The sequence below is a fragment of the Hemitrygon akajei genome, chromosome 11 (genome assembly GCF_048418815.1).
Source record: "Hemitrygon akajei chromosome 11, sHemAka1.3, whole genome shotgun sequence".
Lineage (NCBI taxonomy): Eukaryota > Metazoa > Chordata > Chondrichthyes > Myliobatiformes > Dasyatidae > Hemitrygon > Hemitrygon akajei.
Window position 1 is genome coordinate 128,959,651 of NC_133134.1, and position 18,030 is coordinate 128,977,680.

Genomic DNA, 18,030 nt, shown 5'->3' on the forward strand with positions numbered 1-18,030 from the left:
CCTTCACTTATTTGGGACACTATGCTGCTTAATTGGAGCAGGAGACTGTTGCCAAACAGGTTCTAACTGGAGTCATTCTCCGTCATTAGAAGCTACACCATTCTTCTTCAAGTGATCAGTTTTTAAATTGCGTCAGTTGCATGTGTTTACATTCAAAAAGCAGTATTTTTTGTCACTGATAGTTGGTGAAGAATAAGCAGTAAAACTCTTCAGAACTGTTTTGCTTACTGTGTTTTCAAGCATTCAGGCTTGGAGATGCCAGAAATAGTCAGGAGTGAAAATGAAACGCATTCACTATTTCAACAAGTTAGGAGATGTGAAAGATTTGAAGGTACTGACAATCATCTTGAATGCTTGAATGTTACAATGAAAATGAAGATTTGGCAGATACACATTGATAGCATTGTAAAAAGGTATTATATGCACTAAGTGTCTGCGATAATTTTGTTTATTGCATACATTAGATAAATTCCTCTTACTATTAGACAATAGACAGTAGGTGCAGGAGTAGGCCATTCGGCCCTTCTAGCCAGCACCACCATTCACTGTGATCATGGCTAATCATACACAATCAGTACCCCATTCCTGCCCTCTCCCCATATCCCTTGACCCTGCTATCTATAAGAGCTCTATCTAACTCTTTCTTGAATGCATCCAGAGACTTGGCCTCCACTGCCTTCTGGGGCAGAGCATTCCACATATCCACCACTCTCTGGGTGAAAAAGTTTTTCCACATCTCTGTTCTAAATGGCTTACCCCTTATTCTTAAACTGTGGCCTCTAGTTCTGGACTCACCCATCAGCGGGAACATGCTTCCTACCTCCAGTGTGTCCAATCCTTTAATAATCTTATATGTTTCAATCAGATCCCCTCTCATCCTTCTAAATTCCAGTGTATACAAGCCCACTTGCTCCAATCTTCCAACATATGACAGTCCCGCCATTCCGGGAATTAACCTTGTGAACCTACGCTGCACTCCCTCAATAGCAAGAATGTCCTTCCTCAAATTTGGAGACCAAAACTGCACACAATACTCCAGGTGTGGTCTCACCAGGGCCCTATACAGCTGCAGAAGGACCTCTTTACTCCTATGCTCAATTCCTCTAGTTATAAAAGCCAGCATGCCATTAGCTTTCTTCACTGCCTGCTGTACCTGCATGCTTGCTTTCATTGACTGATATACAAGAACACCTAGATCTCGTTGTACTTCCCTTTTTCCTAACTTGACTCCATTTAGATAGTAATATTAGGAACTAATATCCAGTTTAAGAGTACTGAAGCAGTATTGGTAGAGTTCAAATTTGTTCTGTATTTCATTCAAATACGTAATTTGATAGTCAGTTTGTCTCTGTTTTGTATACCTTTTTAACTATTTACATCATACTTCAGCTAATTGGGACAGCTGTTTAATGGGACTAAAAAGTACTAATCTTGATGTGTCCCAGTTAACCAGAATCCATTGTGTTTTTTAATAAAATGTAGTGCTCTGCTATAATAAAAGTTGAATTGAAATTGTGCACAGCTGTGGACATGAAACTTTAAAAGTGTTGATGAAAAAATGGTACAATTACACTCTTCTTCATTTAATATATGGGATTCCCTGAGTTAATGAAAGGGTTAGGTTCATTTAAAAGAAAAACATTCTCTATGTAAAAATCCATAAATGGCTTATACAGTAAAACAGTATACAGAATGCAGTTAATCAAAATCAAATGTTCTTGTTTTGACTAGCCAAAATAAACATGCCATTCATTTACCGGTAATTTTGTTGCTGCCCGGTGGATCAGTGCAGATGCTCAAAGAGATTTCTTTTTTATCACCCATTTAAAATATTTATTTCACAGCCTTTTGCCTATTAAAAATACCATTAAATGTTACTGGCTTTCATGGACTCGAGTTTGAAAGCTAGATTCTAAATATATTCCCCACTCTTCACTGCAGTGAATTAATAAAGTCCTTTGGTAAAGCAAAGATTGGTTAAGTGAATCTTGAGTGACTGAGGGATAACTACCTTTTCAGTATAGCATCTTCAAAATGGATATTTCTACATGAGGAACTATGATTGCAAAGTTGGTGGAAGCATTGACTAAAACTGAAACACCAGCCTAGAAGATGGAGCACCTAGCATCTGTTAGTGCAAGTCACACACATAAGCCACTTTAGCTTATATTTTAATAATGTACAGCTGTAATTACTTTCTGTTGAGTTCTTGCCCATCTTAAAATTGGACTGCAGCTATCATTTACTCAAGCGTGATAAAATGTTTCCCTAGAATCATGCACATACTCTCAGTGACATTTTCTGTGTACGGTTTTTATTTTCTCTATTACTGGCATAACTTGAATAAAAGGGGCCTTCAGTGAATACTCACAGTAGAAACCAGGCGCATATTGTGAGATTTTATTGTTTTAAAAGAGATACTGCTCTGAAACTGGGATATTTGATCGATGCCTTTAGAACTTGCTCAGTCATCTTTCAGAATACCTTGACTGTACCACAATTGGCACACATGCTTTTTCAGCATTTATAATTTGTGGAATCTTAGTAGTGACATTGCAGTCAGCAATTTGTTACTGCAGGCTTTGCTATGGTAATCATTGGCCAGGTCAAGTGAATCAAAAGTGTAAGCACAGGACACAAAGATATGTCCTTCTCAGAAAAAATCTACTTCACAATCTTTGGCATCATATACTGCCATCTTATAAACTGTCTCTTCACAGGCTTTGGTATTTTCAATGATCTCCTTCAGAAACCATTACTTTTGACTGAAGACTCCTCCACTCTGTTCTATTTCATCCTATATAAAATGTTAAGGATCTAGAGAGGGGTCAGATTTTCCATAAGATCATAAGACATAAGAGAAAAATTTAAAAGGCAAGTCTGCAGATGCTGGAAATTCAAGCAACACACACAAAATGCTGGTGGAACGCAGCAGGTCAGGCAGCATCTATAGGGAGAAGTGCTGTCGACGTTTTGGGCTGAGATCCTTTGTCAGGACTAACTGAAAGGAAAGATAGTAAGAGATTTGGAAGTAGGAGGGGGAGGGGAAAATGCAAAATGATAGGAGAAGACCGGAGGGGGTGGGGTGAAGCTGAGAGCTGGAAAGGTGATTGGCAAAAGGGATACAGAGCTAGAGAAGGGAAAGGATCATGGGACGGGAGGTAGGGAGAAAGAAAGGGGGAGGGGAGCACCAGAGGGAGATGGAGAACAGGCAGAGTGATGGGCAGAAAGAGAGAGAAAAAAAACAAGGGGGGAGAAAAGCTGAATATATCAGGGATGGGGTAAGAAGGGGAGGAGGGGCATTAACGGAAGTTAGAAAAGTCAGTGTTTATGCCATCAGGTTGGAGGCCTGATGGGAAGAGAAAAATTTAGGCCATTTAGTTCATTGAGTTGGCTCTGTCATTCCATCGTGGCTGATTTATTATCCCTCTCAACCCCAATCTCCTGCCTTCTCCCCATAGCTTTTGACATCTTTACGAATAAAGAACCTAGATATACGCAATGACATAGCTGTCTGTGGCAATGAATTCCATAGATTCGCTACCCTATGGCTAAAGAAATTCCTCCTCATCTCAGTTCTAAATGAATGTCCTTGTTTTCTGAAGCCTCTCATTTTCTGACAGTTTTAGAAATCCCCCTCTCAGAAGCAGAACAAGCAAGGAAGATGAACTGCAACACTGTAATCAATTTGGCATCAAGCATCTTATACAATAATGGCCAGACAACATGGCAGCAGTGGTATGCATTTATAATTGTTGAGGCCAGCATTTACAAGGTTTTCATATGTCAGAGGAAACAAATTTCAATCAAAGTTAACTTTGTACCTTTTTCAGGCATTGCAATGCTATAGCACTGGTATGGTATATTTCTGCACCATTAAGAATGTTATTTTCGCAAAATGGGAGTCCATTTCAGCAATGTTGTCGTGTTCACATCTCTGTTACAATAGAAAATGACACCAAACATAAATGGAGTGTAATATGTTTCTAAAACTTAAAAACCCTGCATGTATGTTAACCTTATAAGTGAACCTAGATGTTAAACAGCTAAAGTAGGACAAGGTGCTGATGGAAATACCATAGGGAAATTTGGACTAGGGGAAAGAAATGAAAGAGGCGAGAAATGGGTAGAATGGTGCAAGATGAATGATCAGGTCATTATGAATACCTACTTTAAAAGCCATTCAAGATGTTTGTGGATCTGGAACAGTCCAGGTCATAACACCAGAAATCAAATTGACTTTATTACTATAAACCAAAGATTTAGAAACTCGGTGACTCAATGCAAAACATATCCAGGTGCAGATTGTAATAGTGACCATAACCCAGTAATATGTCATGTAAAAGTAAAACTTTAAAAAAAACTAAAGAAGCAAAAACTTGAACAATCCCTTGACTACTCGCAATTAATTGAAGAAGAAAACTTGAGACAAAAATTTACTATTGAAGTAAGGAATAGATTTCAAAGTCTAGAAATAGAATCTGTTGAAAATGATAGCAATCATGTAGAAATGAAGTTTAACCCTCTAAAGGTGTCTTGGTAGAATCAGCAAAGTCAGTGATTCCTAAAAAAGAAAAAAGCACAAAGAGTAAATGGATGACAGATGAAATCAAAAATCTAATGGAAGAAAGGAGATGGAAGAAAGTAAATCCTATAGAATATAAGTCCTTAGTTAAAAAATTAAAAGCCTATGTCAAAAAGCCAAAGAAGAATGGTTAAACCAGGAATGTGACCAACTAGAAAGAATCCCTATTACTGATCCAAAAAAGTTACATCAACAAATCAAGAATATCACTGGTAAAAGCCCTCTGTTCTTCAAGTGACTGTTTGAAAGCAAAGGACGATACCATTATCATGGAAAAAGATGAGATTATGGACAGATGACCTTTTTGAAGTTTTGGATTTGATCAGAAAGTTTTTCCTTTTTTTTGCTTTCACTCTCAGTTTGAGCTGCCCAGTTTTTTCTTTTTCTTGTTTTTTTTTTGTGTTTTGGGTTTTTCTGTACATGTCAATTATAAAAGTTTCTTCATCTTTTTTTTTCTTTTAGATTAATACTCTGCTTGATCTTGATCATGTTTATTTTTCCTTTTATTCAAACTGTTATTGATATAGATATTTGTGATAATTCTCTTGTTTTTATATATAAAATTTTACTTTTTTATTTAACTAATATAAAGATTGATAAAGAAAAGAGATTATGAACAGATGGACTGAGTATATTCAGGAATTGTTTGAAGACGATTGAAGCAAAAAACCAGAAATTAAGAACATTGAAGGTCCCAAGTATTTTAAAATCTGAAGTTCTAAATGCAATAAATAAGATGAAGAAGGGAAAGGCAGCAGGTCCTGATGAATTAGTAATAGAACAAATTATTGCCCTTGAAGATTATGGAATTGAAAAACTTACTGATTTAATCAATGACATTTATGAGACTGGAATAATACCAGAAGAGATGAAAAAATCAGTAATTATCACTCTTCCTAAGAAACCTGAGCAATAGAATGTGAATTACATAGGACCATAAGTTTAATGAGTCATATCGCTATATACTTCTAAGAATTTTGATGACAAGAGCTAAAAGTGAGATACAATTAGAAATAGGTAAAGAACAATGTGGTTTTGTGAAAGACAAAGGTACAAGAAATGCGATATTGATGCTAAGGATACTATCAGAACAAGATATTCAAGTGCAAAAAGATCTGTTTGTTTTATTGACTATACAAAAGCATTTGATAAAGTGAAGCACAATAAGTTATTTGAAATATTACAGGAAACTCTAGATCTAGATTTGAAAGACCTCTGCTTAATCAGAAATCTGTAATGGGAACAAACTGCCGCTGTAAGAATAGATGGAGAAGTGAGTCAGTTTACAAAAATCAAGAGAGGCATTAGACAAGGGTGTGTTTTCTTCCTTGATTTGTTTAATGTGTATAGTGAAACAATATTACAAAAAATAAGAGACATCTTGGGAATCAAAGTTGGCGGTGAAAACATCAATAATTTCAGATATGCGGATGACACTGTGTTAATTGCAAGTACGGAGGAAGAACTACAAAACTTAATTGATACAGTTGTTGAAGAAAGTGCAAAAATGGGTCTATCTATCAATTGCAAAAAGACAATGTATGGTGATATCCAAAAAGAAGGAGAATCCTATCTGTAGGCTGAGATTAAATGGGGAAGACAAAACAAGTACAGAACTTTTGCTGCTTTGGAAGCTGGGTAACATCAGATGGCAGGTGCAACATGGACATCAAAAGAAGAACATGGGTGGCAAAAGACACCTTTACGAGAATGAAGAGTGTACTGACCAACACTAAACTAGGCATCATGACAACCCACCTCAGTGTATTGAAATGTTACATTTATCCAGTTATTTATATGGCTCAGAATGTTGGACAATATCTAGTAACATGAGGAAATGAATTGAAGCAGCGGAGGCATGGTTTTTGTAGAGGATGCAAAGAATATCATGGATGAAACAAATATCTAACGAGCATGTCATGAACAGAGCAAGCACAAAAAGAGAAATAATGTATAAGATCATGAAAAGACAAGGTAACTTCATTGGACATGTGATTAGGAAAGAGGAGTTAGAATGCATGGTAATTATGGGAAAGATTGAAGGAAAGAAAGCAAGAGGAAGGCAAAGACTAATGATGATGGAGACAGCAGCCAGAAAACTGGAAATGAATACCAATGAATTGATCCACTTGACTGGAAACAGGAGTGTGTGGGCCATGGCAGTCAAAGCTCAAACTGGGCATGGCCCCTGATGTTGATGATGATGAGATGTTACAGCACTAAAGCATTATATACAATGGCTGACTCCTTTCACTTTGAGTCTATGCAGATTCCCTTTGTGACTCACAAAATGCTCTTGCCTTAGCCCAGCCTCTGACTGCTGCGTAGCTACAATTGAAGTAGCATTGTTAGCTCTGGGTTTGAATGAATGTGCTGCCTGAGAAGCCAAGGTGGCAGGAGAACTGATGCCCTTTTGAGGGGACCTTTCAGATTCTACAGAACTTGCTAACAGGTGATGGGGCCAGGTATCGTCCTTTTCTGTCTTCGTTCTTCTCTAAAGGAATCCTCTCTACAATTGTGACTGGACAGTGCTTATGATTATGAGATGTGAGTAGGGGAATATTCTTACTCCAATAGATGAGCTTCCATATGTTTTTTGTAGGAGTGATCTGCCAAGATAATCCTCTCTGCTTATGCAGGAGAGTGATCTGTTGACATACAGCGTATCCCTCAAGGTGCATTTTTCATCTCTACGGGAACATGAAACCCACTACCTACTGGTTTGAAGCTCTACCAATTTGACATAGACGTATGTAAATTTCTCTAGTGATACTGTGGAAAGTATTCTCACTGCTGGCATTGCAGCCTAGAATGAAGTCTCTGATGCATAAGGTCGCAAGAGGCTGCAGAGGGCTATAGACTTGGCCAGCTTCTTCACGGGCACAACACTGCTCTCCATTGAGGACATCTTCAAGAGGTGATGTTTCAAGAAGGCGCATCCATCACTGAGGATCCTCACCATCTGGGACACACTCTTTCCTCATTACTGCCATTGTGGAGGAGGTACATGAGCTTGAGGAAACACATTCAACATTTTGGGACCAGCTTCTTCTCCTTTGGGATCAGATTTCTGAATGGTCCATGAACATTATTCCTCCTTTTTTTTGTACTATTATTTATTTTGTAGTTTATAGTAATTTTTATGCCTTTGCATTGTTCTTCTCCAAAGCAACAAACTTCATGTCATATAAGTCAGAGATGATCAACCTGAATCTGAAAAATTGTATGTAGCTGGCTCAAAATGAGATTATACAGACAGACGTTGTGTGACTTCTGCCTATGCCTGCACAGCAGTTGTAATCTGACTAGGAGTCAGTGTGAAAAAGGATCCCTGTTAAGGTTTTCTTGAGGAACAAGTACTTTTTAAAAAAGGAAGTATTTGTGCCTCAAGAAAAGAGGTACTGGCATCTTGACTCTGTATAATCTCCTGTGAAAGCATTGAGATATTCCTCTCACAACCTCCTGCATTCAGTCAAGCAGATGTGACAGTACATAATGCCATCTCAGTTTGTATTTGTATCAGCCTTGTTTTGACAATTGTGTCCATCTAGTCTAACTTTCCACCCACATGTGTGCTGGAAATATCAAGTGCAATGACAAACTGTGTTTACCATCAAATTCTTACCCTTATTACACCACCTTCTCTGCAGTGTCTCCTGCATTCACTTGCTTGGGCTCCTTTCAATATCTCCCCTTCCTCCATTGTGTCTTGCTGCCTCTTCTGTCCCCTCCTTAAGTGGAAGGAAAAGGGGCAATATCTGCCAATATCTTGCAAACACCAGACTTAAGTTGTGACAAAACATGTTCACAGTAATCCTGTAGCACAGACATAATTGGAGTGTTTATGGTTGCTCAGTTCAAAGTGGTTGCAATAAGCAGTTTGTGATTATTCCTCCAGTATTTTATGTGTGTTGCCTGTTTGTTGTTAGTTTGAAGCTTTGCTAATGAAAGCAGATTATAAATGGCAACAGATGTACATGAAGCTTGGGCCATGTTGGCACATCATTCTCAGGATAGTTTTCACCACTGTAGTTAGTTATTAATCTTGGTAGGGTCTCCTTTGTGTGGATGGACTCTTTCTCACTACTCTTACTTGAATGAAAGAATTCAGAGGCCTTGATTAACCTTTCTTGATCAGTGTAGGAGTTGAGGAGCTAGAATATCAAGTTGGGATGAAAACAAGGTTCAAAGAAGGGGAAGGAGGTGAATGTGTGTGAAGTAATAGGAAACTGGTGAGGAAGGTTGGAAGGCAGAATTGAGAATAATATACTGACTAGACTAAGAATTGGTTATCAGCCAGAAAGTAAAAAGTGGGAACAAACAGCACTTTTTCACATTGGTAAGCTATGACTAGTGGAGTTAGTGGTTGTGGCTCAGATGTTCACGATTCATATTAGTGATTTGGCTGAGGGGACCAGATGTCATATTCTCAAGTTTTCTGATCATACAGATCTCAGGGGATTGTGAATAGGGAGAAGGATGTACAAGCTTCATTGAGATATGGATGAACTTGAGTGAGTGTGTAAGCATGTGGCAGATGCATTATAATGTGGAAAATGTGAGGTTCACTTTCTTGCACCAAGCAGAAAGGCAAAGTATTTCTAAATGAAAATTTGGGGTAATGTTCATTTTCAATGTGTGTTTTTGATGTACATCACTGAAAGTCATGTTTCGATGCAATAATTAAGGAAACAAATATTTTTTGACATTTGTAATGAGAGAATTTGAGCATGAGAGTAGTTTACTGCAATTCCAATGCATCTAGATGAAACGACACCTTCTGAATTGTGTTTTGTTTTGGTCTCATCTTTTTTAGAAAAAGTATTTGTGATAGAGAGATTCCAGGGTGTTCTGTGTAAGGAATGATTGGGTAGATTGTGTCGAAGGGTCTCAGCCCAAAACATTGACTGTACTTTTTTCCATAGATGTTGCCTGGCCTGCTGAGTTCCTCTAGCATTTTTTTGTGTGTTGCTTGGATTTCCAGCATCTGCAGATTTTCTCTTGGTTAAGATTGGGTAGATCAGTTCTATGTTCACTAGAGCTTAGAAGTACAAGACAAAATCACATTGAAACTTAGAGGGTTAAGGAGTCCAGAACCAGGGCTCATGGTCTCAAAATAAGAGGCAGGTCATTCAGAATTGAGTGAGGAGAAATGTCTTCGTGCAGAATTAAATATGTGTAATTATCTCTACCCTGGATAATAGTAAAAACTTAATCATTCAGTTCTTTCAAAACAGAGTGATAGATTTCTGAATAGGAATGAAATTAAGGGATATAGTGATAGTTTAAGAGAACGCTGATGAGATAGAAAATTGGACATTATTCTAAAGATTGGCAGAACAGAGTAGGAGGACTATTTGTTCATGTATTTGTTTATATCCAAGTATCGTGCAGGAACAGTAATGGTTGTAGATCTATCTTATTTCTTTGTTTATTGCCAGATCATGAAATGTCTAATTGCTCCAGATTTTGGGGGATTATTGTAGGTGATAAGTATGTTGGGTATTTGCTGCTACATCTTTCTAATTGATTGCTTGGAGGATCTGCCACCACTTCTCTCCCCTGCACATAATACCTTCCTCTTGGCCTCTGCTTTTTCCACCAGCACTTGTGTTGAACAAGCAAGCTCTTTTTTTTTTACCATTTTAGCCCTCTTTCATTGCTGCCATTGTGTGTTTTGCTGTGTGGCCATGTGGGAAGCGGTCTTCAGGGCTTAGAGCGTAGTGAAGTATCTGCAGATATGCCAGGTAGTTGAGGTCTATTCAGAAAGTACATGGGTCCCTTTTCAGCATATGATGATTCTGCATGGAAAAATTAAAGGGCAGATAGTGTAGAAACACTGAAAAGCTTTCCAGTCTTTGGTTACAAAGCAAAATTAGCCATATCTTGGCAAGATGACAGTTTGCAATCGGAGCCAGAAAATGAAGGATCTAAAATTGGAGGGAGAAATTTCAAAGCAGTAATGTTTAATTTTAAATGAACAATATTTGTAAATTAGTTGTGCTCTTGCCTATTGGTTAGTTTCTGTTACATTGGTTATGTGATTATATAATGAGGCAGACAAAAAAATCTGAATACAAAATACATTTACAGTGATTTGCATTCACTGCCTATCATATTTATGTCATTGACTGTAATTTTGCATTTGTAATTTTTGCAGCTATATTCTCATTGCAAATAAATTAAATATAGTCATTAGATATTTTTTCCAGATACCAACATCATACTGCTCACCCAGTTATCCACTGATTGCTATCTTTTGTCATCTGCAAACATCATAGGAAGACTGCACATATTATAAATAGGAACACACTGGGAGGTAATTCAGATTAGCAGCTATATGTTATCCTTCTCTCCCTTCCCTGTGATTATTGTCTTCTGAAATCATGTATACAGGGTAGAAGAGCTCATCTTCACAGATGTTGTCAGATAGGATGAAGAACAAGATTGTAGTGTGCTTATTTTTGTTGAGAGCTAAACAAAGAGTAGTTTGCCAAACTTTGGTTATTCAGGATTTTAAAAAAAAGGTACTACAATTAATTCACAAATCAAGCAGCATTTGTGGAAAGGTAAAATCGGGAAAATGAGAGAACAGTAGTTTTGTTTTGCGGAGTTAGTAGGGAAATATGAATAGGATAAAGGGGGTAGCTTTAAAATGATAAACATAAAGTTGTCCAGATTTTCCAAGGCAATTCCAGAGAAAATAAGCAAAGAAGTAAAAATCAGTCTGTGGTGCAATCAGGGATACAAGTGGGAGCTTTGGGCATTTGGGTGCAGAGTGCAGTAGAAATTCTGAAGGGTTTGGCTTGGGAGGGTGCTGATCAGAGAGAGGGTGCAGGGATGATGGTCAGAAGTTGCCAATCAGTGTGAAGGAGCCTGAGAAAGGTAAATGCAGATGGAGGGCAGATTAATTCCATGTATCAGGTACCCTGGGGATGCAGGCAGCAAGTGAAGCTGGAAACTGGGAGCAAACACTTAAGGTAGCTACGTAAAGGAAAGTGACTTTCAGTGCCTCTGAAACCTCAGCAATAGACGAGGTCAAGTCCTCTCAAATGAACTCACCTGAAAAGGCCTACCTAACTTGACAGATAAGCTCTGCTTTAAAATGAATGACACACACGGTTTGATAGAACCTTTGATAACTGACGTCAAAGCATGGATTGCAAGCTACTTGCTCTTACTAATCATCAGCCTCTGTTTTAGCACATCTTACATATAGAGAAACCTAAACAATTTTCTGAGATTGAATGTACATTACTATGCCTTACTTTCAACTGATGTTTTGGTGTTCTGACTAAAAGTTTCTATATTTTCTAGAGTTACTATTTGTAGAGAACAAACCAATTTATTGATCTTGAGAATTCCATGTTTAAAATGCTTCTGTGTAAATGATAGAATATTTTAAAAGTTACTTCATAGAGAGAATTAAGTTTAAATGTCACTGAAGTGTGTTTGGATTCCAATGATACTTCTAAAAGATTTTAGTAGCATTCAAAAGTAAAAGAGGGGTCAAAAGAAAGTAAAGCTGTATTGGTAAGGATGGCGGGTTAGAAATTAGCTGTGAATGCAAAAGAAGTTGACTTAAAATCAGTTGCATGATGCAGTTGGATCACTTACGTTCAGTTTTGCACATTTGAGAGTTTGCTTCATTTCAGATTCAGATTCAGCCAAGCCAATGGGAATGATGGCCATTGTACCCGTGTAGTGATGTCAAATAGTGTGCAGTGCATATTTCTTCGTTCTTACAAAATTCATTTTTGCATCTGAAGCATCCAAATAGCATGGACCACACACTCAAGCAGGGAGTAGCAAATCCCCTGGCAGCCGTCAAGTCCATCCACCTGGTCTCCTAAATGCTCATTCGTATGTATGGGCTGTATATACTTTAGGGATTCATAAGCTGTGAAATACCTGTATGCTTTTAATTAACAAATATGACACAAATATAATAAAATTTTCTGGTGAATTCTGAGTTTAAAAGGGGCAAGGAAAACAATGTGTTTAAACTGAATAGGCATATCTGCACCTAGTGAGCTAGATGCTGAACAACTGGGATTTTCAAATAATGGGATAATAGACTATATGGATCCCCACATTCATCCTATGCCGAACATTTCTCTTCAGTTTGAGCTTCCAGAAATCTGTCATGTTAATTCTCCCACAGACTTGCAGTTATCTTAACTACACCACTTCCCACGCTGGCACTTGTAAGAATGCTATTCCTTTCTCCTGTTTCCGCCACCTCCACTGCATCTGTTTTCAGGAAGAGGCTTTCCATTCCAGGGCATCTGAAATGTCCTCTCTTTTTTTTTTCAGAAAATGGGATTTCCCTTTCCACTATCAATGCTGCCCTCAACAGCATTTCCATTTCTCATACATCTGCCCTCACCCCATCACCGTTGCCCAGACATAACAGGGATAGGACTCATTATGTACCTCTCCACGAGCCTCTGCATCCAACACATCATTCTCCACAACTTCTGTTGCCTCCAGTGGGGTCCCACTACCACTAGGAACATTTTTCCCAACCCCCTCCCTGGCTTTATGCAATTATAACTCTCTCCGCAAATTTTTTTGTCCACTTGTTCCTCCACGCTAATCTCCCTAAGTGCTACAGGTGCCCCATACACCACCTCCTTCATCACAATTTAGGACCCCAGACTGTCCTTCCAGATGACCTGTGAGTCTGTTGGTACCATTTATTGCATGTGATGCTTCTAATGTGGCCTTCTCCACATCGGGGAAACCCTACGTAGATTGGGGGATCACATCATTGAGCACCTTTGTTCAATCCACCAAACAGTCAGGAACTCCCTGTTATCACCGATTTTAAATCTGCTTCCCATTCCCACGCTAACATGTCTGCCCACAGACTCCTCTACTGCCATGATGGGGCAAGATGCAGGTTGGAGAAACAAGACCTCATATTCTATTGTCTCTAACCTGATGACATCAATATCAATTTTTCTTATTGCCAGTAACCTCTCCCCATTGTTTTGTCTCATTCGTGTGGCCCCTCATTCCTTTTTCCTCCCTTCCTTTCCCCTACTTCTCAAGACCTGGCCAGTACCTCTTTCCTTTTATTCTGTGGTTTATTCTCTTCTAGCAAATTCCTCCTCCTCCTTCAGCTCTTAGTCTCTTCCACCTATCATGTCCCAGCTTCTCACATCACCCTGCCCCTACCTACCTTCCCTCCCCCTCACCTGGACTCCCCTTTTCCTGTCAGTTTATGTTCCTTTTTACTCTGGCTTCGGCTCTCTTCCTTTTCAGTCCTCATTATGGGGGTTTGGCCCAAAATGTCAACTGTTTATTACCCTGTATAGATGCTGGCTGACCTGCTGAGCTCCCCCAATGTTTTGTGCATGTTGTTCTAGATTTCCAGCACCTGCAGAATCCCCTGTGTCTCTAACTTTAATTCTCCATCTCACACATGCACTGAACTGCATTGTTCTTAACTTCCTACATTATTCAGTGATGCCCTTGTAAACATGAGGACCAGGACCTCATTCCCTGCCTGGTTAGGCTGCAGCTCTTGGGAGTTGGTATTGAATTTTAACAATTTTAGGTAACCACTTTGATTTCTCTCATCAGGTGTAGCTGTACTGCTCTGTTTCTGTTGGTCGCTTTTTTGTTCTACTTGTCTCAAACGGTAGCTTATAAAGTAATTATTACATTAACAATTTTGATTTGTGCTATATCATAGGCTTTCCTGCTGTTTACACTGCAGCTTGTTTTTAACACTTTTCAGCTCTGGAGAAGGATGTTGACCTGAAATGTAGACTTTGTTCTTTCCCGCTAATGCTGTTTGAGGGTTGTCAGCACTCTTTGTTTTTGTTTTGAATTTCTGGCGTCTTTGTTTCTTTGCTCCAGGGTTTAGAGTATGTTATGTGGTATTCATTTGAGATTATCAGAAAGATAGGAATCTAGATAGGAAACATAAAAATGGGTTAAGATGTTCGTAATATTTTTTCTTTTTTTCTTCAGCCTTTTCAGGAGGAGTACAACTGTTTAGCTATAACAGATTTTTATGATCAGGAGTTCTGATTTTTTTTAGAATTTAAAGTTGTATCCATTATAAAATTGGAAAATACAGTTATTGCAATTTAACATTTTTGAAGAAGAATGTATTTTGATTTTCATAGAACTTTAATTTTAAATTTGAAATATCTTAAGAGGTGACAATGCTAATTTGCCATAGATTGAGTTAGTGTGTGGCAAAGCAAGCTGTAAATTCAACCATCAGTTCAAAAAACCTGAGGTAGATACCGTAGATTCCGGATTTTAAGCCGCTACTTTTTTCCCACATTTTGAACAGCTTTGAACTCTGCGGCCTTTAATACGGTGCGGCTAATGTATTTTTTTTTCATGCCGCCGAAAACATTTTGCCTCGTAACAGAAGACCAATAAAATTGATGAGTAGTTCACAGAGGTCCAATGAAATTGTACGATAAATCAAGCGCACTTTCACAATTAAATTATTGTAAATCAGTCATTTGTACTCACCCTCATCAACATGGAAAACACTCGAAGAAAAGCATTGTGCTGCCTTTATGGCAGTTATTTAGTTTATAATATTTTCGCTTAGTAATTCATTTGTTAGTTAAAGTTAGAACTGTTTTAACTATATTTGTTTTCTGTACTACATTGCGGGATGCTATGACGTCACACCCGGTTTCGCCGCGTCTTGTGGGATACCGGTTTGCGATAAACGGGAAGGAGGGGGTCGAGCGGCGGAGGGAAAACGCTGCTTTTAAGTTAAAGGCGATCAATAACTTTTCCTGGTAGGCTGCAGTATATATATTTTTTACCAGTCGTTAGGAGATATTGGAATGTTGTTCAGTAAAGAAGTATACGCAACGTATATTTAAAAGTAGCCGCGTTACGGGCACGGTTCGAAAAAAAGCATTTGCAATATGTATTTGTTTATGTTACCATATGGATTTAATTAAAAGTTAAAAAATCCTCACGTGTAATATCTTTCTGTGTAAATATCTCATATTACAACGTGGGACACCTGCGGCCGAAAATCCGGTGCGGCCTAAAATCCGGTGCGGCCTGTACAAGTAAAAAATTGATTTTATTTCTAAAATTTGAGCCAGCGGCTTTTAATCAGGTGCGCTCTGTAGTCCGGAATCTACGGTACTTAATTTTTTAACCAGTTAATGGGAGTGGTATAGAAAGATTTATTTTCAAGTTGAGGGAGGCCAAGACAAATGTGGTCTAACTTGTCTTATATTTCTACTTCACTTGGCCCAGAAATTGCCAAAGTGGGAAAATAACAGAAAATGCCTATCATTTGGAACTTTATACAGGTGATTTGTTGCAGTTGCTGCACTCTGGGTAGTAAGCTCCAGTAATCTCCTAACTCACACTTTATAAAATGGGATTTGACTTGATAAGCATACATGACAAGGAAGAACACAGATTTTCACTGCTTGGAAAGATTCACTTCCTCTGGCTGAATGATAGAAGTTGAATTTATTTGCCATGAAATCTATAATAGTGACAGTTTATTCTTCTTTGCAGTGGTTTTGACTATGAAATTATAATAATTGATGATGGAAGCCCTGATGGAACACTTGAGGCTGCCAAGCAGTTGGAGCAGATTTATGGATCTGATAAAATTGTAAGTATTTGGGTGGGAATGTACAATCCTTAAATTTCTGGGACTTTATGAATTCAATGTAAATTTAAACTCTAAGAATTTAAAGAAATGTTTCCTCTGACAGCTGGTAAGGGACTAAAATTGTGGCAAAGTCACAAGAACAGAACATCCTATTATTTGGCATTGGTAGACAGCTTTACAGAGATATTTGATAAGGATATCACTTATCGGAAGTAGAAATGTCATATTGTGGAAGTAATGACATAAGTATCAAAGGAATTCAACAAAGCTACTCAGCTATTCAAGCCTATCAAACTACAGTAGTTCCATTTGGTGCTTTTATGGTGTTGGAGTTCCCTATTTGCAGTTACTTATGATTCTCTAAAACCCAAACCACAGCTGAAATCTGAGGTTGATTTTATAACCAAAATACGTCAAATACTATTTTTAAAAAATCTGTTCACTCATTATTCAAAACCAAATCCTTTTCCTTGTGTTAATTTAACTGGTAAGTTCTTCAGTAATGAGTCATGAGCATCTGCAAATGGGGACTGTCTACAACACCAGATAGAACTACTGGCTTACCAATTCCAGGATTACTGCAAAGAAATTGTTACTTTTTCCTTAGTTGTGCCAAAGTTACATTTATATAAAAGTCACACTAATAGTCAAAGCTTTATTCAAGCTTTTAAATGCAAAAACAATGTATAATAAGTCAAGACATGAGGTAATTAATCTCAACAAACTTAATATATGGGAACAGAATTGGGCCATTCATCCCATTGGGTCTGCTCTGCCATTCTATCATCATTACTTTTTTCATCCCAATCACTTGCCTTGTCCCCAAAACCTTCAAAATCCCTATTTATAAAAGAACCTATCAACCTCCGCTTCCATAGCTGTTTGTGCCAATGAATTCCACAAGTGTAATTAACTGAGAAATAAATTTTTTAAATGCCACTAGTTTGCAGTGTTAAAGAAAGACACTGATAAAAGGCTATTTAATAAGAAAATCAAATCAGTTAAATCTAGAAAGTATGTAAACCCGGTGGCAACTAACATTTAGTAGTGAACGGCAGCTCTTGTAAAGGATAGTTTTGGTTTTGATCAGCAAACTAAGTATTTGTGCCTGAAACTTGTGGTTTCCCTTTATTTTCTGAATCCTAGACTCAGGATCTGTCCTTGTGAGTGTTTGGTCTTTCTGTGATCCACATCCTCATGTTGTTTGATGGTTCAAAACAGAGTTAAATCTTGTTTCTTAGACTCTTTATTTTTCAGATGCTCCAGAGATAAGGCCAGAGAGATGACATTTTCTATAGACCTGTTTTAGTGGTGGTCAAATTACAGTGCATCAAAGTTAACTGGGAGGCTGGAGTTGGTATGTGCCATAACCAGCCTCTCAAAGCACTTCATTGTGGTGGATGCCAGAACTACCAGGTGACAATCATTAAGGCAGGTTACCTTGATTCTCTTTGGTACTGGGATGATGTTGGTCTTATAGCAGCGTAGAATCTCAGAGTGACCTCAGATAAAGAGGTTAAAAATGCCTGCAATTACAGTGCTTTAAAAAGTATTCAGCCCCCACAACTATTTTCACATTTTACTGTCTCATTTTTAATTTTAAAATGTATTGAAATAAGATTTTCTGAGCTAATCTACAAAACATTGTGTCAAATTGAAGAAAATTTCCAAAATCTGTCAAAAATTTACTAAAAATTAAAAACCAAAATTGTACTTCTGAGAAAGTATTCATCACTTTTGTAATTACTACACTAACTTTCCTCAGGTGCAACATTACCTTATCAGCTCACCTTTTTTGTTCATGTAGAAAATCAGATGT

The 18,030-nt window shown here is 37.9% G+C and overlaps 1 protein-coding gene across 2 annotated transcripts in view; it reads left to right on the top strand.

Moving 5' to 3' along the window:
- The window catches only part of dpm1 (dolichyl-phosphate mannosyltransferase subunit 1, catalytic), a 67,109-nt gene that overhangs the window by 27,045 nt on the left and 22,034 nt on the right, over positions 1–18,030 (top strand). For both annotated transcript variants that reach the window (XM_073061678.1, XM_073061677.1), the window contains exon 2: positions 16,112–16,211. In XM_073061678.1, coding sequence (XP_072917779.1) covers positions 16,112–16,211 — 100 coding nt within the window. The remainder of the gene's footprint in view (positions 1–16,111; positions 16,212–18,030) is intronic.